This window comes from Narcine bancroftii, chromosome 1 (genome assembly GCF_036971445.1).
Source record: "Narcine bancroftii isolate sNarBan1 chromosome 1, sNarBan1.hap1, whole genome shotgun sequence".
Classification (NCBI taxonomy): domain Eukaryota; kingdom Metazoa; phylum Chordata; class Chondrichthyes; order Torpediniformes; family Narcinidae; genus Narcine; species Narcine bancroftii.
The window spans coordinates 80727982-80752177 of record NC_091469.1 but is presented as its reverse complement, the minus strand read 5'-3'; the positions used below and the strand labels follow the sequence as shown (position 1 = coordinate 80752177).

The following is a 24196-nucleotide window of genomic DNA, read 5'->3' as shown; positions in this document are numbered from 1 at the left end:
GAGCGCGGAGACTGCCATGGAAAGGTCCTGGGACACCGGCACGGAAAGAAGAGCAGGGTCCGTAGAACATTACAGATCAGAAACAGGCCCTTCGGCCCTTTGACTCTACCTCGTGAAAACCCAACACTGGAGAAACTCAGCGGGTTAAACCATATCCTTTATCCAGCAGAGAGGTACCTGACAATGTTTGGCCCTTGATCCCCCTCATCAATGTATGAGCGAAAGTCTGTGGTTCTCGTAAAAACTCAGCAGGTCAAAGGGGGTCCGGGAGAAACTCAGCAGGTCAAAGGGGGATCCGGGAGAAACTCAGCAGGTCAAAGGGGGATCCGGGAGAAACTCAGCAGGTCAAAGGGGGTTCTGAGAGAAACTCAGCAGGTCGAGGGGGAGGGGTCCGGGAGAAACTCAGAAGGTCAAGGGGAGGGGGTCCGGGAGAAACTCAGCAGGTCAAGGGGGATCCGGGAGAAACTCAGCAGGTCAAGGGGGGTCCGGCAGAAGCTCAGCAGGTCAAGGGGGGTCTAGGAGAAACTCAGCAGGTCACGGGGGTCTGGCAGAAACTCAGGGGGGGCCTGACCTCGCCAGGACCGTTGCCCACTCCCCCTTCCTGCCGCAGGCTGACCCGCGACTCACGGTGATGGGGCCGCTGATCCGCCGAGATGGAGCGAGAGCCGATGCCCCTGCACTGTCGTTGTCCAACCCAATCGCCCGCAAACCCCGCCCTCCCGCACACAGGCCTGAGTAAGTATTATGAACTTTATTCTCAGGATAAAACGATCTTCCAATAGTTTCATGTCACAGTGATAAATATATTCCTGGTTAAAAATGGTCCTGCTCCTGGATACAAGCTCATTAGGCATAAAACTTGAAAAATGTGTAAATCAAAGGATATCTGTACCAATGGAAAAAGGGCATAGCAAATAACCCTGCTAGAGTTCATGCCCACAATCAGTCACCCATTTGATTGTTTCAGGAATAATGTTATTCTCCCACATTCTCAATAGCCCTCAGATTTTACTATTCGACAGCACACTAGCAACATTTGACAAATCCTCTATAGAGAAATATTATTTATTGAATATTTTATTTCTCATTTGTTAATGCTTCTGGAAAGAGTTTATCCAAAACTATTATTAAACAGTTATTTTAATAAGAAAAAGTTTAACATTACATATGTTGAAATAAGAGAAAACATGCAGGTGTTGTTGAAAATTTTCAATAAATATTTAATTCGGCCCTCGACTTAGTCCAAGTTTTTAATTTTGGCCCTCCGTGAATTTGAGTTTGACACCCCTGCCATAGATCATTATGTTTGACAACTAAAATTCTGTTGACATTTACATTTGATGACTCCTGATCATTATTCATTTTTCCATCTAATGGTCCATTAATTGTCCATCCAAGTAACATTTGCACGGCATAAGGTCTATCATTTTGACTCCTTCGAGAGCAATTGGTACATCTAATCCAATTAACATCTCAATTTTAGCATAAATTTTGGGTAAGCAAACATCTTTTAGATGATCCCACTGTTTGATATCATCCTGATAGGGAATATACTTCTTATTCACAGACATAGCATATTGTTCTTCAAGCTCTAGCCTTTTCTCTCTTCAATAATTTTTTTATTCTTCACGAGCCATTTGTAACTTAGTTGTTGATTCTTCATTTCTGCTTCTTTCCTTAGTTGCTGATTCTTCATTGCAGCTTCCATATCTTCTAAAGTACATATTTTCTCCAACCACTCATGTTGAGTACAAATAGTAGCCAAGTCTGCTTGAGCCTTAGGATGCATTGCTGATATCCTTGAAGCACGCAAAGCTGTACTTGCTCTAGATGCCTTTGAAGACTTTGAGACTCATAATCTTGGAAATACTATCAGCTGGACTTTCAGATACGGCTGATTGAGTCTCTACCTTCAGCATTTTGCTCAGTACAGCACAAGTGGGGCTTTGTAAAGTAGATTCATCTCTTCCACTAACCTTTAAGTCAGCTAATGAGGTCTGCAATGCCTTCTTCTTGGTAGTTGAAGCCGCTTCTTCACTGGCTCCAATCTCCTGGCAAGCATTGTCGGTCCAGCTTGCTGGCTCAACTCACGACCCAAACAGTTCTTTGAGAGGAGCTGTTTGTTCAATGTCTTTAGCCCGATGAGACTTATTTTTCTCCATCTTGGGTTCTTCACTGTCTTCTCCTGGCTTAACCTGGTTCCTTGGAACTGTAAAATATTTGTATCTTGCTTGGTCCTTTTAAGAGGATTTCTCTGCTGAATTGCCTCTTTGTTCTGCTCATAAACCTCATTCTTTTATGTTTATAACTTTTAAGAAAACATTCTTCTGGGCTTCTTGCCAGATTTTGCTAACCAGAACTCTATCTTATCTCTCCAAGGTTATAGGTTGTGCAGTCAGACATGCTCCCATAGAGGCTTCTGGAATATTCTAACAGAAAACTGGAATTCTTATTAAAGCTTAAATGCTTAAATACTTTTAACAAGTTGAGTTCTTTCAGACAAATTTTACAAGCCTTTCTTCCAAAGTTCACAATTATTATTTTTCTTTGAATCTAAGTGTAGACGACACTTTCCAAGTTCTAGTATTTCCCAATTCCAAAATGTGTCATCTTCAAAGGAAACACAAGCGATGAAATTCCGAATTACTGTCTTATTAATCCAATAAGCCAAGTTTTGTAGTTGCAGCTTTAAGTAGCTTTAATTTGTTGATAAAACGATAAACATTTTGCATAACTTTGCATTGAGGTTTTCATAATGATGAATAAACAAAGCATACTGTATAATGATATAACTATATTCAACTTTAAACATTCTTTTCTTTGGCTTGGCTTTGCGGACGAAGATTTATGGAGGGGGTAAATGTCCACGTCAGCTGCAGGCTCGTTTGTGGCTGAGAAGAAATAGACAAAATTAAGATGAATTCAAAAAGTATCTTGAGCTCGTATCCCATTCATAATTCTTCAAAAAATGAGGTGGAAGCTCTTGGTCCGCACAGAAATTATGACATATGATGTCATTGTCACTATGGTAACAATGCTTTCTTAAAGAGATAGGCACAAAATTAACTACAAATCAAAAACACAAGGTTTTAACCTTTACAACGAGCAACAAGGATTCTAGTCCTGTGCTGTCTGTAAGGAGTTTGTACTTTTTCACCCAAGTCTGCATGGATTTCCTCCCACCGGTGTTTTAGGTCAATTGAGTGTAATTGGGTGGCATGGGCTGCTAGGCTGAAAGAACCTGTTACCATGCTATATGTCTGGAAAAAAACATGCCACACTTGTGCACATACTTCCTTCCTCACCACCATTCGGGACCATAAACAGTCCTTCCAAGTGAAGCGACACTTCACTTGTGAATCTGCGTGAGTCCTCTACTGTATCCAGTTCTCCCATTGTAGCGTTCTTAACATTGGAGAGAATAAACGCAGACTGGGAGATTGCTTCACTGAGCACCTCGCTCTGTCCACATCATTGACAGGGATCTCCCAGTGGCCAACCATTTCAATTCTGTGGCCCATTCCCACACTGATATATCTGTCCATGGCCACTGCCAAACCAGGGCCACCTGTAAATTGTATGAGTAACACCTAATATTCTATCTGGGCACTCGAACCAAATGACATTAACATCGACTTCTCCGATTTGTGCTAAACCACCCCTATTTCCCTCTCTTCTGTATCTATCTATCTCTTTTTTTTCTCCACCCCTCCAACCCCTTCTCTCTTCATTGACAGAGCTATCCCCCACTCCCTCTATTTTCTCTTGTGCCCTTCCTCCATTATCCACTTATTGCCACTTGCCTTTTGGGCCTGTGCACCACCCCCTGTCCCTCCCCCCAGCATTTTATTCGGGTGACTCCTTTCATTTTGCTCATAATTTGATGACACCTGTTTCAAACTGGCATCAATCATACCAGTGCCCAAGAAGAGTGTAGTAAACCTACCTTTAGGACTATTGGCCAGTAACACTTACATCAACAGTGATGAAGTTTTTTGAAAGACTGGTGTTGAACCATATCAGCACCTGTCTGAGCAGTGACAGGATACATTCCAGTTTGCCTATCGTATCAACAGGTCTATGGTGGGTGCCATCTCACTGGCTCTACGCAAAGCACTGGAACACCCGGACATTAAAATGGATTCATCAGAATGCTCTTTATGATGACAGTTCATCATTTATCACCATCATCCATTCAAAATTGATCCGCAAATTTCAAGACCTGGGACTCCACACCCAACTGTTTAACTGGATTTCCTCACCTCCAGACCACATTCAGTGAAGATTGGTGAGAACATCTCTTCCAGAATCTCCATCAGTACTGGAGCACTACAGGGCTATTCTTAACCATTTGCTCTACTTACTTTACAACTGTGTGGCCTGGTACGACAGGAACACCACTGACAAATTTGCCCACAATACCACAGTAATAGGTTGTATAAAGAAAAGTGATGTGTGAGCATATAGGAGGGAGATTGACAACTTGGCTGAATGGTGCACTAACAGTAACTGTGCACTCAATGTCACCAAAACGAAGGAGTTAATGTTGACTTCAGGAAGGGAAAGCCAGAGGAATACAATCCAATGATCATTAGAAGATCAGAGATGGAGAAGGTGAGCACATTAAGTTCTCAGAGGATCTTTCCTGGACCCAACACACTAATGGCATCACTGTTACAGGCCCGGGGGACCCCAAAACCTAGCAGCAATAGAAATTCACCAAGACAAATAGTTACTTAAACAAAAGTCATTCTTTAAACATAAAAACAGGATCAAACTTTAACTTATTACTATTAGCTTAACTTAATCTAACTTAACCCCCTTCTAATTCTAAGCACCTGTGTATGTAATGTGTATAAGTTAAGAAAAGTTCTTTGATTCACAGTCCAATCTCACATCTCACCCCTCCAAGTTCACCTGTATCAGGAAATTCTTATACTGTGAGCGGAATTTAACATTTATGAATTTTCACCAAGCTCTGGTGCTTAAAGGTAATTGGTTACTGCTCAGGAAGGTTCTTGTTGGTTTCAGAGAGAGATTTGTTGCTCGTTGGACACATGCAAACTGATTCCCTCCGATCAACCACTTGTCGAACAAACTTGCCCCATCAGGGTTTTTCAAATGATAACCTCTTCAACTGCAGGTCACCATAGAGTTCCTTTTGCTTCCCTTATTTCAGGTGAAACACTCTAGACAGCCATTTCCTCTTGTACGGACCACAAGGGTTTTCAACAGGCTGAACTCAGAACTCACAACCTGTCTTCAAAATGGGGTAGTTGTAAAGCATTAAGGCTTACCAAAGTAACAATTCATCGTACCACAAACAATGTGCACTTCAGGTAACTTCAGTGGATAAAGAAACACCAGATAAGTGAGGTTAGACAAAATATTCTGGCTCCTGTAGCAATGCTAATTGCTTGGATCAGTTCAATTCCAGCAATATCTAAGAATATACATCATTGCTTATGTACTGTATGTGATTAGATGAAAACTATTAAAATAGAACATTTTCCCATGCTAACAGTAAATAGAAATGTGATTAGTTTTCACATTTCTCAGTATTCAAAATGGATTTTGGCACAAGTTTAGATGAGCAGTCATTATATTTAAAATAAACGCAAAGTGTTGGAAATGCTCAATGGATCAGCTATATAAATGCGTAGAGAGAAAGGGGAAGAATTTGCATTTCAGATCAGTGCCCTTTCATTGGACCTGGAAATGTTAAAAATAAGCAGGTTATGAAGGCTTTTGGTGGGGGGGGGGGTGGTGAATAGTGGGGGTTGGTAAAGCTATAAGATGTGTGACATCTTATGTATACAATTATTGGCATTGGACAAAGATCACAAGATAGTACCTTGTTCCATAGAGTTCCTGGATGTGCCCCATGAGGCAGCAAACAGACAAGTTTGGAAATCCTTTTACTTGTACATAAAGTAACAGCTTAGTTTTATTTGAAATAAAGGATATTTTCTCTTTTAACAAACCTCGGTAAGCTTTTGATGAACAAGAAATCTATGTGACTATAAGCAGAAGTAAAGTTGTGCGTTAAAGTGCTATTTTGCATTGAATGTATTTATTGCTTTCTTGCGGATGAGCTGTTCTGTTGTTTCTGCCATTTTTCTCTAGAAAAAGTCAGTTGAAAGATTTTTTTTATCTATTTTTTCTGCAAATAAGGCAAAGAACTTTGAAAAATGAATGTCAAAAAATGCTTAGGATCTATCTTGGGAGAATGATTTAATGTAAGAGTATCAAGAAGCTGCTTTTATTTGCAGACATCTCCAATAGATCATACAGTACATCAAAGTTGATGCCAAGGATGATAAACAAGATCAGAAAACTGTTTGATCTTACATGGCATTGACTGCCTGTAAAAGTGCTATTTATTTCTGAGCTTTGTTGAAAGAAATGTGACACCTTTTAAAGCTGCTGCCTAGTTTGACTATCTTTTATTCAAATTCTCTGTGGGTAAATGGAAAGTTAGCAAGTGCTTAAGATGCTTTGGATGATTGAAATGTTAAAGGAAATGTTGACTGCAGCTCATCTTTATATTTCCATCTTTTCCACTTGATTCTTTATGAAAATTCTAACAGTGCGATGTTCTTTTATTCAAAGCACACAGGAATTTTGCCCTATAGCAATGTGTGATGATATGTTAACAATGCATTCCAAACCAAAATTTTTCCCCAAAATTTCCAATCCCAATGAACCCTCAATCTATGAAACATGAAAGTCTGCAGACAGAAGTTTTGGAGGAACTCAGCCAGTCTCCCAGCATCCTTCCTCTCATCATCTCCAATCAACTTTTTGTCAGTTGTTCTGTACTCCTCCCTCTCCCATTCTTCTTTCTTCCCCCTGCCTTTAATTTTGACACTTTTTTCATTCATACCTTGAGGAAGGACTCAGGCCTGAACTGCCGGTAATATATCTTTACCTCCTATGGATGCTGAGAGACCAACTTGAGTTCCTCCAGCATTTCTGTGCTTTGATTACAAATGACAGTGTGTACAGATACAAGTTGAGGGCAGCACAGTTGGCATAGCACTTAGTGCAACACCTTTGCAGCGTCAGCAATTGAGACCCAGATTCAAATCCCATGCTGTCTAAGTGTTTGTATGATCTCCCCATGTCTGCATGGGTTTCCTTTCCCCATTCAAAACCACACTTCCTGTTTTATTTTCATTGCCAGACAAGAATGAACTTCATCTATGCATGCTTTCAGTGTTTGCTGTTTATCATCAACTCCACAAGTAATATGCTCTAATCTTCCTTAGCCAGATCTTGTTCATACCATTGTAGCTTCCTTTATTTAGATTTAGGATCCTGGTTTCAGAATAATGAAGAATTATATGATGGTTGCTGATCCTCACATGGTCAGGCATAAGAAGAATGTTAGTTAATCCTTTCTCATTACACAATACCTAGTCTAGGATGACTTTGTCTCCAATTGGTTTTGTGATGCTTCGATTCAGGAAACCATCTGCAAGAAGAGCTATTAGACTATTTAAAAAGGATCAAAAGGCAAGTGTGTAGTTGTCTAATTTTTGTTATAAGGAACTTCCTTATTTTTTGAAAAGCTTGATACTGTTTTGCACTCCTTAGACTTTGAAATGTAGTTGTTTATTGACTGCCTGATCTTTCCAATTGTTTCCCAAGGTATTGCTACAATGCCTTGATTCTTGCTCATCTCTGGATTTCTCAACTCTCCAAATAGTGAGATGCTGTCCCCTCAGCAGGCTATATTCACTGGGGTCTAATGATGTCTGGGATCTTGCTCGTGTGCCCTTTTCTCTTGAGAATGTACTGATAACTGACAAGAGGCATTATCTTTACTCATTTGGTCCATGGAACTGTACCTCCAGCAGGTGCTACTGAGATGGGATCTCTAGCCAGTTTCCTGTCTCATAACTATATGCTATTGTGATTTCATCTTTATCAAATGAATACTTAATCTCCAGATCATTTGAACAAATTGTACAAATTCTGGACTGTTTAAAAGAGGTAAGTATGGAGAATGATTCACACCCTAAGTATGGTGGATTAAAATATCAGTTACAGTTGGAAACGGAATACAAATCTCACTAAATCCTGCTGCATGATAAAGAGCCTTCCATTCTTTGTGTTTGATAATAGACCTACTTTCAAATAAAACTTTCAGATCATTGTAATGTTACATTTGTTGCTTGTTCATCAAGAAAATTAGGTCAACGCATTATGCTTAGAAATACATAGATAACGTCTTCACATCCTGTATCCCAATGCACACGCACACCAGGCCTGTGCAAATTGATACAGCCTCACAGTTTAAACAAGGCTTTGGCCTAGAAATTTGACTTTTGAAATTAAATTTAAAAAATGTACCTAATTCATTAAACAAAAATGTACATGGGAATACAGGATGCAGAATCCTCAACTTTTTACATGGTCAAAAGCACTACAAAAGCACTACCATTTTTGATAAAAATGAAAATGATTGTCATACAAAACAAAGAAAATATGTTTGGTCTGAGTAAGTAAGGTCTGTTTGAGGGCTATTATGCTATATTTATTTGGTCTGAGGCAGATTGTGAGTAGATTCTCAAGAAAACTAGTCTTAAATGCAGTCTTTTTAAAAAAAAAAAACCAGACTGATAGAATTTACTGGTCAAGTTTGAAAACAAAAATTCCCATTGTTCACTCTTGGGTCTTGGGTCTTTTCCAATATCTGCTCCACCACTGAGATGACCAGCTCAATGCTAATGAGGTCTCAAATGCAACGTTATGTGTGATCCAGACCTTTCTAACATAGAGAATATTCCCTGTGGAAGCCCCTCATCTCACAAGCCATATATCTAGGTTGAATTTCTTGGTCACTGAGTTTTGAACTTCAATGCTTGAGCTATCTAAAGGGTACCTGCTACCATGAAACTATTTATTATGAAAAACATGGTTTAGACAATAAGGAGCAAAGGGAAACTGTTAAAGTGATTGCATTTTACACCATGGAAACAGGCTATTTGATCAACCTTGTCTATGCTGACTAAGATGTCTACCTAAGCTAATCTCATTTGTCTGTGTTTGATCCATATCTCTTAAAAGCTTTTCTATTCCTGTATCTGTCTAAATGTCTTTAAAAATGCATTATTTGGTATCTACTGTATTTGATGGCTTATAAGATGCTCCTCTTTTTCCACAAAAATCACCCCAATTCCCTCCTCCACCCCGGGTCTCATACGTGATGGTGACATTTTGATGCCGCCATTTTGGGCATTGAAATACAAATATAGTGGAGGCTTTCATCCTCAAGATGGTGACAGGAGGAAAGCACTGAAACTACTCACCCAGCTTCAAGAAGCCTGCGGAGGTGCTGCACTGTCCAGGAAGCAGGCCCACAGCTTCACGGACCACCTGCCCTCGGGTGGCCCATGCTTTCCGGAGCTACCACTGCCACTCACTTATCGCAGTGAAATGGCTGACCACAGCGGCCCCTGTCAGCAGCGCAACAACCATGCTTATAGTCTACACCAATGGTACAATTGATTGCCTGCTTTGAGAGGAGTGCTGGGCCTTGATGATCAAGCACCATGATGAGCTTTTTTTTTCGATGAGCATGTCCCCAAGCAAATTGAATGATGTGTGGGGACAGGTGGCGGTGAGCGAGAGGCCATCAAATACGGTAGTTTGTTTGTTTCATATGGTGTGTTCTTCTTTCTCCTTGAATAACATCTATACATAGATTTCCTAAATATGAAAATATGTTTCAATAAATTAATTAATTTAATGATTTTTTTTTAGCATTTAAAGGTTGATTTAAAATTTCTTATTCTGGTCATTCAATGAAGAAAGGTGCTGAATTGTTTAGAAATATTAAGAGCTTAATCAATACAGAAAAACTTAATATATTCTCTTGCTGGTGATACAATAATTTCATTATATTAAATTTCTCCTGATTTTGTTGCTAACCTGCGACTTTAATTTGTGCTGCCATTATCAATGATTTGGAACTGTTTTCCCTCGTATGGACTAAATTTGTCATTAATTGGAAATTACAAGTATTTATTGTAATGTTGATACAAAATTATGTTGTCACTCAGTGGACGAAGGCAATGACAGTGGAAGTATTTGTGCTATTCTCTCTAAAATGTTTTAAGTGACGGAGAAAGATATTCAAGTTTTCATGAAAGGTAATCTCTTCCCTTTGTAGAACTATATTATTCAGTCCTTCACTTCAATTTGAATTTAATTGGATAAATTCCTGAATCACTTCCCAGTTTTGAAATTACTGGTTTCTGTTCTCTGTCTTCTCCGCATCAACAACAAAACATCTAAATGTAAATATTTTTGAATTTATGTTCAAAGCAGAACCAGGTGTTTGCTTTGAGGCAATGTACTTGATTGTGGTATATATTTTAATATGTCACAGTAGAAGAGATTTCTTATCATGCTTATTCCCCTTGCTATGTTACAACATATCAATAGAGTGTCAGAAGGTTTCAATGTCAATTTATTTTACATTTGTTCTAGGTGCAGCTGTGCTAAGTATTATTTTACAGCATTTTCTCAGTGGATTGATAACAGCATTGACATTTAGTATCATGATGTTGTGCACTCGGGAAGCTGACAAAAGAATACAGGTAAAAAAAAATGTCACAGATATGCAGTCCTTATTCTATCAGTTTGAACAGTAATTCCATGTTGATTTGGTTTTCTAACATCTGAGATTTCCTCATTGTTCCATCAGCTAATTGAGTCATTGAGTTCAAACTTTTTTATTGTTCCAATTTTTTCTGCCACAAAGATATGAAGCAATTTGTCCAGTTCCAAGTTAACTAAAACTACATCTTTTTAAATATGCAGAATTATCCTATATGGCAAGGGCCTAAATTCGTGGGATTTGAATTTCAAATAATTCATGATTTAAAAAAAAACACTTTGGGATAGGGAAGAGCTTTAGCAGGTTGATTTGAGCTTTATCATCGCCGTTCGAACTTTGGCCCATGTCAAGCTGTGGTGTGGAGCTCCCCATCCTGTGTATCCATGTTAAATGGAGACACTTCCTTACCCCTTTGCCCATATATTTTTTTTCTATTTTTCCTGTTTGTGGCATTTTAACTTTTTGGCTTTCCTTGTATTTTGAAATCTTAGGGTTTCTGTGCAGCTCACCTTATTGACCTTAATCATTTTATAGGAAAATTAAGACAAAAATGCAATCATGATGCCGGAATGGCGAACATTAAATTTCCTGATGTAAACAAATCCAGTTTTTTTTTAATGAAGAGAAAACTATCCCTTTTAATGTGATGAAGAATTAAGTGTTTTAAATTTGACTGATACTAGGATTCTGTATGTGAAAATGCAGTTTTACAATATTTCATTTATTGTGAGAACTATTCTTTCAATTACATGCCAAGGCTCATGGTGTAAATCAGTGAAATAACTGAGATTCACCCATCACTCCTTTTTTGCTAATCTACATGACTCACAGTTTACCACTTTTTGCATCGATAGTTTCAAATCTCTCCATTCTTTCACTTGTCCATCTTTGCAACTTCTGGTATTCTCAACTTTCCAATTCTCTAGGATCTCTGAAATAAAAAGAAACCTTGATCCGATGAGGCAGCATCTATAGAAAGAGAAATAGTTAGCATTTCGGGTTGAAGAATCCCAGGACCATCATTTAGCTTCATTTCAATTTTCCTAAGCATGCTCAGATTCCTTTGCCCTACTGGTAGCATCTTTCCCTTTATAGTCTAGAGCTTAGCCTCATGGAGTTACTTTGCTGACCCTCTCAACTTGTTCATTCTTTGAGATGCTGCTTAAAGCTAAATTCTTTGTATAAAAAAAAAATGTTTTAAAGTTGTCTGCTCATCCCATGCTGTAATGATTGTATTCTATACTGTCTCATTCTCTAACCTAATTCATTTGCACTTCTCATTAGATTTATAGGAAGTAATGTTAAATTAGTCTAATAATGAAAAGCCTTGTTCAGGTATCCTTAAGCAAGGAAGACATTGAAACATTGCACAAAATGAGTACATATGTAGTTTCTTGATATGGCAGATATATGTGTCATAACTCTGAATTAATAATGTGCCTTCCCTATGGATATAAACCCTGTTAAAGTCAACTGCCAGTTTTGAGGGATTCAAGCTATGCTAAATCAAAGAAGTGGGTGACCATTGTGAAGGAAACAAAATATCTATTGTACTTCATTTGTTCCTATATCTTCTGGAATTCCAATTGTTAGAGGCCCAAGTTCCTATATTTAGAAATATTAAGTAAGACTTCACCTTTGTCTTATAAGAAACCATAAGAGAAACATTTATGAATTAAGGAATCCAAATCTGGCTTCGGGAAGGAAAACATTGTGGTCTCCACAGCTTAGATGAACTTTGTTCAAAGATGAATTAATAAAAAGCAATGAAATGTAAAGCTAGTTGATTGTGACTAGGTAAGTTGAAACTGATGGGTAGATTTTGAACTGGTGGTGTAACTTGTATCCAGTTGTCCATTAAAATGAATGGAGCTGCTGTTCTTACACGATGTGTAACCTGGAAACTGATAGTTCTGAATAAATAACCAGGACCGTCAGGCAGGCAGAGGGATAGGAGATAGTTGTTTAAAAAAAAAACTCAGAAAGCAATATCCTGTGGGATATTCATGGATTGATAGACATTCTCAAAGTTCTTGCCTTTTTTGAGGGAAATGTAGGACGTATGAACATTTCATGAAGCCTTGTGAAGTTGCTGTCAAGATAGTCATTTGGCTTAAAATAGTTATGTCACATTCCTGGGACAAGAAAAGAGTTATTTATTCTTCAGAGGGGGCAGGAAGTATATTTTAGAGCTAGACTCTACCAGTGTGTCACCACATGCCAATAGAGCCAGGACTTTCTGATTGCCTTCCCTCCCTATGTTAACAGGATGTACTCACCCTAAATTCTCAGGTTTCCTTGAGAACATTTTGCCTTTTGGCTTGACAAGGCCTCAAAAAATTCATAGCCTGCCATGTCCCTTTTGTACCTTCTACAGAACAGAGGGTAAAGCTATTCAATTTGGTGATTGATCATCTATGTTGTAGCAAACCCGGAGATCTAGGTATTCTTTTCTCCTTCTGCTCATTAGACAATTGGGAGTCACATAGGTACCCTGTACCCATAATGTGAAGTCTCATCTCAGGCCTTGAGCAAAGTCTTTGTCACACACAACACTAGTAGAACACTAGTTCACGTGGGGCTGGGTTGGGAGAAAGATTTTGAGTGCAAATATCTCCTGAATATACACAATTGGTATTGACCTATTCTAACTGTCAACAAAAAAAATTGGCAATCACTTGGTTTCATATTTAAATTAATATTAAACACTTTCTCACAACCCCTCCCCACTTATCATTGCTGCTTTTCAGTCTGTTAAAACTGGAAAACCGAAAACAAAGACTGCAACTTGTGCAGTAAAGCCTCTGTCAGCCTGTCAGTTCTAATTTTTCCTTGCATAACCCATACACAACTGCTGTTTAGTAATTTTTAAAAGCATTTGAGCTCGAAGCTAATCAAAAATATCCCTCATCTGACTGAATGGTACCCATGTGTCCAGGATAATAAATTAAATGGCACATGTTCACTGCATAATTCAAATTCAGTTCACAATGTCACAGCTCTGGGTAAAAATATAAAATCTAAGCCCAAGCTTCTGTAAATGTTGAAGCCTTCAAGTCAAAACATTAATGAATGTATTAGTAAGGAGATTTGAATGAGAACGGTACCCTTCACCAGAGAGGCAATAAGAATACTTTTACCAATTACTGCAAACTGACCTGCAGCTATCTGGATGCATTGCTGACTCTCTCATAGTGAGCCCAGTCAGCTTATACAGGGTAGGGTCATGTCAAACAGTCAAGTAGCAAAGTCCAATGTCAAAATTCTCATAGGAGCATATATTCATTGTACGATCATTGCATTTTACAGGAGAACCAAAACATTTGTGACATTTGCCATTGTAGGCTGCAGCTGATAGGGTGAGCACTTTAGGTGAATGTAGATTGGCCTAAGATGTAGACTGCTAATAAGTAATATTCGCATTGCATTGTCATTTTCTACATAAAAGCCTTTCAACTAGTATAACAGGAAAGGCTTCCTCTAATTGAATGCACAGATTGTTTTTGACAACCTGCAAAGGTTCCCATAGATCAATGTAAAATACACTGGAAACTGTCAAAATAAATTTATCATTTAAGATACAATTATCCCTAAACAGCAAAGGGAAGAAATTGGTTTAAAAAAAAATAGAAAATAGAATACACACTACTGCACAGTATAGGCCCTCGATATATTCCTTTAAAAATAGTACTAAACCCTCCAACATAGCAGAGAAACGCACTGCTTATATTGCGTGGATAGTGACGCTAGACGCTCGTGGCTACACTAGTGCTGCAGGTGGGGGCGAGGTGGGTTTAATGACCGTGAGCGAGTTGGGGGGGGTGGGTCACAACACCTCATTTTGGGGCAATCCTGCAAATGTCCCCCCTCACTTTGGCACCAACCATATACTGCTTTACCCTCATTAATTTCTTTTGTTACCTCCTCAAAAGACTCGATTAGGCTTGTGAGGCACAACCTTCCCTTCACAAAGTGATTCTGATTATCCGTGAGTAGACTGGACTTCTCCAAATGCTCATAGATCCTACCCTTAAGAATTCTCTCCAATGTTTGCACACCACTGGCGTGAGACTCACCAGTCTATAATTCCCAGGATTTTCCCTATTACCTTTTTGAAACAAGGGGACTACATTTGCCATTCTCCAATCCTCCATCACCTCCCCTACAGCCAAAATAGATTCAAAGATCAAAGCTACTGCCCCAGCTATCTCTTCTCTCACTTCCCACAGCAGCCTGGGATATATTGCATCCGGCCCTAGGGACTTAACAACCATGATGTTTTTAAGAAGACCCAACACTTTCTCTTCCTTAATCTCCACATTGTTCAGCACACAAACCTGTTCTATTTTGACCTCACCCTTATCAGGATCCTTTTCTCTTGTAAATACTGAAGGAAGTATTCATTTAGGATGTCTCCAGTCTTTGCCTCCAGGCACATGTTGCCTCCTTTATCCTTTAGCAGCTCCACCTTCAATCTTGTCATCCTTCTGTTTTTCTTTTCTTTCTTCATGTTTCTTGTAAGTCTTTCCTTAAAATGCATATCTGACCAAGGTTTGAGGCATTGCCCTGATGCCATCTTTCTGGAGTTTGGTATTAAATTTGTTGATACTGCTCCTTTGAGAACTAATCCCAGTAAGAGTCATAGATTGGGATTTCGATTTCAGAACTATGTTTCATGGAGGAATGTGTTGAAATGTCTCCTCTGAATCAGACTTCCTCATCTCAACCTTTCTTTCTCTCTTTCCCATTTAAAATACTCATAAAACCAAAGTCTTTATCAAGATTTAAGACCACATCTTCCTAATTGGTTTGGTACCAAATTTTGTTGGATAGCTATCCTGCAAAATGAGTCTGGATATTTTGCAAGATTCTTGGTGATGTAGAAAAGCAACTTTTGTAAATTGTTTTCTGTGTTAGTATGAGTCAGGGAGTAAATTAAGCATAAAAATATTTTTATGTACGTAGCATTGAACTAGATTTTTTTCAGTTGTCTTTTTCCTCTTGGGCTGCATGAATACAATGGTTGTGGTAGACAACAAGTTAAATCATTAGTTTGTTTGGGATTAATTCTCTTGAAAAATAAAGCTATGAAACAGTTTTAATATAATATAATAATTTTCTCAAACTGCTTATCTACATGGGAAATTCAAAGTTTCTTTTAAAATCAATGAGCATTGTAATGTTGCTTGCTAAATTTAAAAAGGCTGAGTTTCATTCTACTGCCTAATTTTCAGTTAAGAACCAAGCATATTGTTTTATTTTATGAAGGTCCAACCTTATGAAATTGACAATTTTTCTTTGTTATAAATTGTGGGTTTTTCCCAGAGTGATAGGGGCATTGTCCCCACATCCATCTCTTCTGAATCTGATACAATTTTATTTTCCTCAAAGTGTGAACTGTTGCAACAGATGTCATACACATCAGTGTGACCCCAAAAGATTTGAGTTATCAGATAGATTGCAATAAGTGCTTACACACAAAATATTAAGACTGGAAAAATAAATATTCCCTCCACATGTAGCATTTAATGCTTTCAACTTTGTGGACATTTCTCAGAATCAAGGATGACTTGCATCAACTTTTGATTTTAGGGTTCTGAGCTAGTTGATGCAACCATTGCAGGAATTGGAATTCTTGGTCAGGTTCCCAATGGAGTAACTGAGTAGATGGGTAGTGTACTCCTTTGCCATTTCCACTAAATGTATGTGCCCCATGCATGGACTTTCCCACTTTGAGTGATCATGCACCAAAAATTCCCAGTAGTCAATAGGGATGAAGCATTTTTGCCAGGTGTTTTTGAGTATAACTATGAATCTTTTCCTATGTTGTCTGGAATCTTTTGCCATGAGTTGTAAAGTTTCATTGAAAGCAGTTCCACTTTTAGTTTTAGCAAAAGGTGAAATTGTGATTTTTAAGGAAGAGTTTCTCATTTCATTCCCTCAACCTTCATGAATGTAAAGAACACAGACATGTACTCATTGCATAACATGTATTCCTGTTGTTTTGTACCTGACAGTTAACTGAAATTTTATAAGATGGCTTTTAGTAGACTGATATTTTTAGTTTAAATGCTGCAGGGATTTTCAGGGTCCCTGAAAAGAAAGAGTTGCAGGTCACTTTTCACTTTGTGACTTTGCATATGATCAACTGATGCTCATGGCAAGCACTGTATTTCACTCGTATATGCTTATTGAATACAAAGTTATTCTCCCATTTCACATTTTTTGGCTATCCATCCTGTAGGATGATGATGGTTCCTTTCAGTCAGTTTGTGGGGTTTGTTATGTGTGTCCTGGAGTGGCTGTACAGGCCGATCCTTGGCAGGCACTTAATTGGCAAATGGGACGTGGAGGGGCAGAAGCTCTGTTGCCCCTTTGAGCTTGTTCTCAGCAGAGTCCACACCTTATACCCCACTCCTCAGAAAGGAACAGCATGTGTGTGAATGGATTTTAGGTGAGTAGGGGCTTGCACAGATCCAGATCTACCCTCTCAACATCCCCTCCCGGATCCAGTGGCATGATGAGGTCCAAGAAGGCTGGGGGAAATTCTCTTGCAGTGAATGGCTAGACCAAGCTTCGATGCAAGGGGTGTCCTTTCTGCCCTTCATAGCAAGTGTTTACTAGATGGCCATTGACCCTACGGGAGGTTTCATCCCCGCTTTGACAGGTCTTGTTTTTCATTCTGCAGGTTATCTAGCCACCCTCCGCACCAGGTAAGCCTGGTGGGAGAGCCAGTTTGGTTACCGACCACCTGACCATATGACAAGTTACATAGTACCAGTAGTACTTAGATGAGTGACCTGACATTTTATATTTATGCTGTTATAAAACTACAATTTTATAACTACCAATATGCACAGGATGAATTTGTTGGTAATTTAAACTACCAAATACCTCTGATTAATGCCTGTGGTAAAGTACCAATTTAATAAAGAGAATAAAGAAATATCTATAATATCTGTGTAATAAGGCTTCAATTAACTGCAAGACATAAAGCAGTAGGATTGCATGGCAAACAATGAGAACCAGTCCATGTCCTTTTCGACAATAAGACATAGGAGCAGAAATAGGCTCCCATTGAGTATGACCCACCAATCAATCATGAGCTGATCAATTTTCCCACTCAGTGTCACTGCCTGGCCTTCTCCCCAGAACCTTTGATTCCCTGGCTAATCAAGAACCTATCAATCTCTGCCTTAAATACAGCCCAATGACTTGGCCTCCACAACTGCTTTTGACAACAAATTCCACAGAGTTACCACACTCTGGCTAAAGAAATTCCTCTCCATCTCTGTTCTAAGTGGTCACTCTTCAATCCTGAAGTTCCCTCTTCTTCTAGACTCCCACAATGGGAAACAACTTTTCTACATTCTTTTCAACATTTGAAATGTTTCAATGAGATCCACTTCATTCTCCTAAATTTAAACGAGTTCGGACCAAGAGATGTCAAACGCTCATCATAGGATAACCCTTTCATTCCTAGAATCATCCATGAGAATCTCCTCTGAATCCTCATTTGAAAAGGATGTGCTGACAGAGAGAAGTTGAAAATTGCTTACTGTACTCCAAGTTAGGTCTCACCGGTGCCTTATAAAGCTTCAACTCAACATCACAACCCTGCTTTTATATTCTATTCCTCTTGAAATGAATGCCAGCATTGCATTTGCCTTTTCACCATCATCTCAACATGCAAGTTTACCTTTAGACTATCCTGCACAAGGACTCGTAGGTCTCTTTGCATCTGGTATTTTAAATTTTCTCCCCACTTAAAAAAAATAGTCTGCCTGTTTATTTTTTCCATCAAAGTGCATAACATACCTTTCGGACATTGCCATTTCTCTCCTAAACTGTCCAAGTCCTTCTGCAGCCTCCCTGTTTCCTCAACACTACCTGCTCCCACACCTATCTTTGCATGTTTGAAGGATGAGTGAGAGAGATAGAGAGCGGGAATGAATGGAAAAATCATGCCTTAAACTACAACAAGCCCACAGCAGGCTGCTTTTGATAAAAAGACTTGCTCAAACAAGAATTTTGCACACGGTTGCGCTTTAAACCTCCTTGAAATTAAGTAACATCCCTGCTGATTTCTGTGAACATGTAGCCCTTGAGTGCTCCAAGCAGAAAAGTAGAATTCAGCATAATATTAAGAAACTTCAATCATGTATTGGGAAAACACCGATGCCCTGCATAAAAACTAGAACAATGCACTACCTAAAAACTAAAGTCCCACTCTCCTGCTACTTCAGATACTTTCTTACCATGTGGAATAAAATTCACATCAGATTATTGACTAAACGGGCACCAAGACCTGCTGCATATCTTCATTTGTGCTTGCCATGAAAATACAAGCTGCTGGCATTGAGAATAAGTTGCAACATTCAACACTGAGGGAGGCGGCTGGTGAATAGCACTGCAGAATCCAACCTTTCGCTGATGGACTGAAGCAGTTTGACATAACAGTGATGGACATGGGCAGTATTACTGGAAGAAAACTATATAGGTGAAAGAGTAGATTTTGTGAGAAAGATGTTTTTGAAGCTGATGACAATAGATCAGAGCCAAGGAAGATAGACTAGGCTTTACTGATGCTAATTGGGAGGAATATGTAGGTCCTAAAGTTAAAAGAAAATGTTGGAGAATATCATGACATCATATGATCTAATAAAGAGGGTAAAACAATGTAATAAATGCTCTCACAGGACCCATCCTAATGTTTTAGAATGTCAATAAAGTAGAGAGGTCCAAAAGGTTCTTCAAAGTATTTTAGTGGAGATTAGGGGAAAAGTAATATGAAAACAGGAAGGCAAATGTTGGAGGAAATAAATAATGGAGAAGGCTGGAATAAGCAGTGATATAAAAGATGACAGAGCAAAAGATGGGCAGAAACCAGATGTCATGGTTACAGAGGATATTGTGCTTTTTGAAAGTGAACTCAGTGCAATGGCAGATATTGTTTCTTGCATCACATCTTCTTCTTAAGAATTTGTTTTTCTTTGAAACTAAAGGCTTCCAATATTGTGTGTTTGATTACATTTAATTTAAAATATACCTAATGCTCTCTGGTCAACATCAGCGATTAAGTTTTCAGAAAATCAAAACTGATCTTTTTTGTTGAATATTTTATGAATTTTTCGTCATACAGGCATCCATATTCAAAATTAATTATACATTATAAACCATGTTACATGTTGACTTTACACCCAAATCTAATCTACCCCACCCACCTCCCCCCTATCCCCTCTCCCCAAGGAAAAGAAAGAAGCAAAGTAACAATCCTTAAAAAAAGGAATAAAGAAAGAAACATTTTAGGACTACAATCTAAACCAGGGGGATCAAATTTTCCTGACTATCCCAGATAATCAGCGTGGGTTTCAAGAATATAGGAAAATAACAACATTACAACATTATTTTAAATCTATAATTATCACATTCCAAAAATATTATTACCTCTTATTATTGTTCTAATTATTATACTTGTTCTATATCTCTCCTCCTGTCCTCTACACCATACTCCCTCAGAGACCAATTTCCTTTCCCTCAAAGGTAGGACCCAGTACCAACGACACTTCCCAAGAAAGAGATACAAAGAGAAAAGTACCATTACTAAATGGTAAAATCCTCCCTTTAGTGTAAAATAGAAGAAACACCACCCCCCTCTAATGTCTGGGTAGTGAGAAAACCCACTACATGCATGTAGATTCTGGAGGCTATCCTCCCGAACTCCCAGGCAAAGCAATTTCAGAAATTTTTTTTCTCCAATGAATTAATATCAAACAAATACAAAATACAAGAAGTAAAAGTATCATTATTCAAATTTAAAAATCAGGTTCAAAGAAGTTCTCTCATTCTCTTTCAGTTTTCTTCAAAGTTGGTAGCTTGTTCACCAAGTTCCTTACTACTTCAATATCAGTAAAAAACTTAATTTGTCCATTTGGGATCATAATTTTCAAATTGGCTGGTTGATGCAACACAGATTTGTTACCTTTTCCCCAAACGGTGCTCTTCAGTGGATTAAATTCCTGTCTGTGCATTAATAGTGCAGCACTTCTGTTTTTCACCTTCAATTTCCTGTGGTTTTCCTTCTCTCTCCTTGATCTTTTTCATTGCAGCTCTTAATATTTTTTCATGATCCCTAAATTTCATGCATCTAATTAATGTAGAACGTGGTTTTTGATCCATTCCTGAATGTGAACGGGGGGATCTATATGCCTTCTCAAATTCTACATTGCTCCGATATTTTGTAGTCCCAAGACTTTTGGTAGCCACTTCTTGAAAGAAGCGGATGGGATATTCCCCCTCCTCTCCCTCTTTGAGTCCCATTATGTTAACATTATTACATCTACTAAAATTTTCTAAAGAATCCAACTTTTTCATATTTTTGCTTTCTCTACAGCCCATTCATTTAATTTTTTCACATTAACCACTCTTCCCGTAGTTTCATCCAACTTCTCTTCCACTTCCGTAACTCCTTCATTTAAGATCCCAATTTCTACCTCTAACCTCGTCACTACTTTTAAAATAATATTCAGTTTTTTTTATTTGTGTTTTGTTCTTTCAATAAGAGTACTTTCATTATGTCTTCATTAGTATATTTTTCTTTATCTTGTACTATAACTTCACTCACTGGTTTAACATTTACCAATTCATCCTCTTCCTCTGTACTTTTGTTAATCTCCGAGTTGCCATTTTGGGAGACAGCTCCTTCTTTTTTCTGCTGGTACTCCTTCACATCGCGCATGCACACAGTAGTGTGCATGTTCAGTCTCCTCTCTTCCTTTTCCAGAGCATCTTTTGTCTCCAATGCTGAGAATGGTACCATTCCTCCCAGGCGTCAGGCTGTCTACAGGATGAGCTACAACCCTCAGCTTCTTCCTGCAGATAGGCCCTTTTGTTGAACATCTCCACTTCTTGCTGGGAGCTTGAGATTCCGACAATTGCTGATTCTTCTTCAACATGCTTAACATAAATGTAAATTCTTCCATTTTTTCCTCTTTGAATTACTGTAAATTATTTTATTTTTCTTTTATAATTACCTGGGAGCTTTACGAGGCCACCTCTTTCCTCCTCTACATCACGTGACATACCCCAAAACCAAAACTGATCTTTGAAATCAGAACAGAAATATGGGAATGTAGGCGACTGCTATAAAGAAACACACACACTCGCAGTGTTGGGAGGTTAAGCTCTGAGATTTATTGAGGCTGGAAAAGCTCCTTTTATACAGTTGGAGTTCCCGCCGTTTGTTGGATTGGCTAACATCAGCCGCATGAATAACAATAGCGGGCGGGGACATTCTTGCATGTGAATACCCTTCTTCCCCAGCCTGTTATTGATCTGTTAGCTGGGCAGCTTGGCCAGTGCCATTTTAGGGCTGCTGGTCTTGTACTGCTCCAGCTTTCAACCGTGCCGGTTTGCTGTGTTAAGGGACGTGTTACAGTGTGTTACACTGGTGTTTACTACCATGCGCGCCGCACAATGTGCCGGCTCGATCCCCACAGTGGTGGGTTGCCACAGGACCATCAATAGGTTTAAAATTTTTATAATCACTATCTTGTACCTACTTTTTTGTTTAGATTTTTTTGAGATTGTGATCAATGCAAATGTTGGCAGGTTGTAGGAAAATAAGGTTTACAAAATGTTGAACTGAAGAAATGTGTTTTTATGCAGATTCAGATTCAAGTGTTGAATAGGGTAACCTGATTACTCATTATTACATGTCTTAGTTGAGAAGATAAGAGCTTCTCTGTAACTGCACAGTTGGTAGAGGTAATCTGGTTGATAGATTAATGTGATATCTTGTAATCAAATCTCACAGATTACAGTTAAAATATCAATTTTTCTGTTTTGATTTATTAACATATGGTGTAATATTTCGTGAACAGCAACAGGCTTCATTTTGCCATCTAAGTTGATGATTGTGGCAGAATTACTCCATATTAATGGCAGTAATTTCCAGCATACCACATCAGACTAAATAAAGCATTTTTCATGAACAACCTTTTCATATGGATGGTAATTGTAAAAAATATCAGGACTGTACTTCAAGCTATTTGGAACAAAAATTAACAAATTTGGATTCGAGTGATTAGCAAAGATTTGAGATATTCTTATAAAATACCAGTCTGCAAAGTAGATTTTCAATTACAGATGTAAAGGAGTTCAGATTGGTTAAGACTGTGCAACTGACTGGAGAGTCCAGAGCTCATGTTTCTCAGATTTTAGCACAAATTCATCTAGATTAACATTGATGGTATCAGTTACAGTCAACAAAGTTTAGAGTGCATATTAATAGTAGAAAACAACAATTATTTCTTTTTTTGCTCAAACAAGCTTCAAAAGTTATCGAATTAATGGATAGATCTGCTATCAATTGAATTGGTGGAGAATTGGTATGGAAATATTATTTCCTGACTGCATTGGCACTTCAAAAATCCACCCATTGATGCCTCAGACATGAATTTATGGAAGACCAAACACTCGTTTTAGTTGTTATATTTACTAGTCTTGATAAAGGGTCCCGACCTGAAAGATTGACTATCCGTGGCTACTGCTTGACCTGCTAAATCCTTTCAGTTGATGTGTTATGAATATTTTCAAAAATATGCACCATATTACTTTTTCTGAATTATTGTAAAATTCTATTCCTGGTGATTAATGTATGGAGGAAAAATAGGATCAAGAATGTTTCAGTCCATGGTATTAAGTTATTAATACAGAAACTAAAAGGTTTTGATGGCATATTCTTCTGAACCATCTTAATAGCATTAAAATTCACAATAAAATGCTCAGGTTTCATTCTATTCAGCTATGGCCACCTTTATGTGGTGATTTGTCACAATGACATTTTCATTTAAAGATCAGCATTTATTAATACAGATGCCTACCCACTTTTTTTGGTAGATGACATCTCATCAAAGTTGGAATTTGGTGCCAAAAATGACCCGACACGACCCTCGCTCAACTCACATATATCCCGTTGTGTTCCACATCCCTAATTAGTGGTATCATTACATTATAAATACCCTACCGGTCAAGCATGACCCTCGCTAAACTCACTTTGGAATATCCCGTGCCATTCTGCTACTTTATAAGCATTCTGAATCACCGTATACTGATGCACGTCCAGTGTCGCAGCACTTTCAGTTGTCCCAGCGGCAGCTCAATATCCGTTGTTTGTACTCATAATCCCCCATGCAGCTGAAACTGCCATGCCAGCGCAGGGGAACCGAGAAGGGAACTGTTCCCCTGGTACCGGTACAGCAGTGGGCGGAGAGAGAGACAGCAGGGTTGGAGAACAGTTGGGGGGGGGGGGGGAAAGAGATGGCACTGCAACTCAGGCGGGCGAGGAGGAGAGACGGCAGCCCGACTTAGGCGAGAGACACAGACTTGAGCAGTGTGGGGGCAAGATGGGAGGGGTTAAAGGGACCACCATTTTAAGATGATTCTGAAATTCAGAAGATTCTGAACAATGGCAGGTGTCCGGTCCCAATGATTCCGGGTAAAAGGTTAGGCACCTCTATAGCAAAAATACGAGACTCTGTAACTTATCTCTATATTGAAGAGTAC

General features: G+C 38.6%; 1 protein-coding gene across 4 annotated transcripts in view; it reads left to right on the top strand.

Moving 5' to 3' along the window:
• mfsd3 (major facilitator superfamily domain containing 3) overlaps positions 1–24196 on the top strand; it is a 191995-nt gene that overhangs the window by 90617 nt on the left and 77182 nt on the right. For all 4 annotated transcript variants that reach the window (XM_069930860.1, XM_069930865.1, XM_069930842.1 and 1 more), the window contains exon 5: positions 10501–10610. In XM_069930860.1, coding sequence (XP_069786961.1) covers positions 10501–10610 — 110 coding nt within the window. The remainder of the gene's footprint in view (positions 1–10500; positions 10611–24196) is intronic.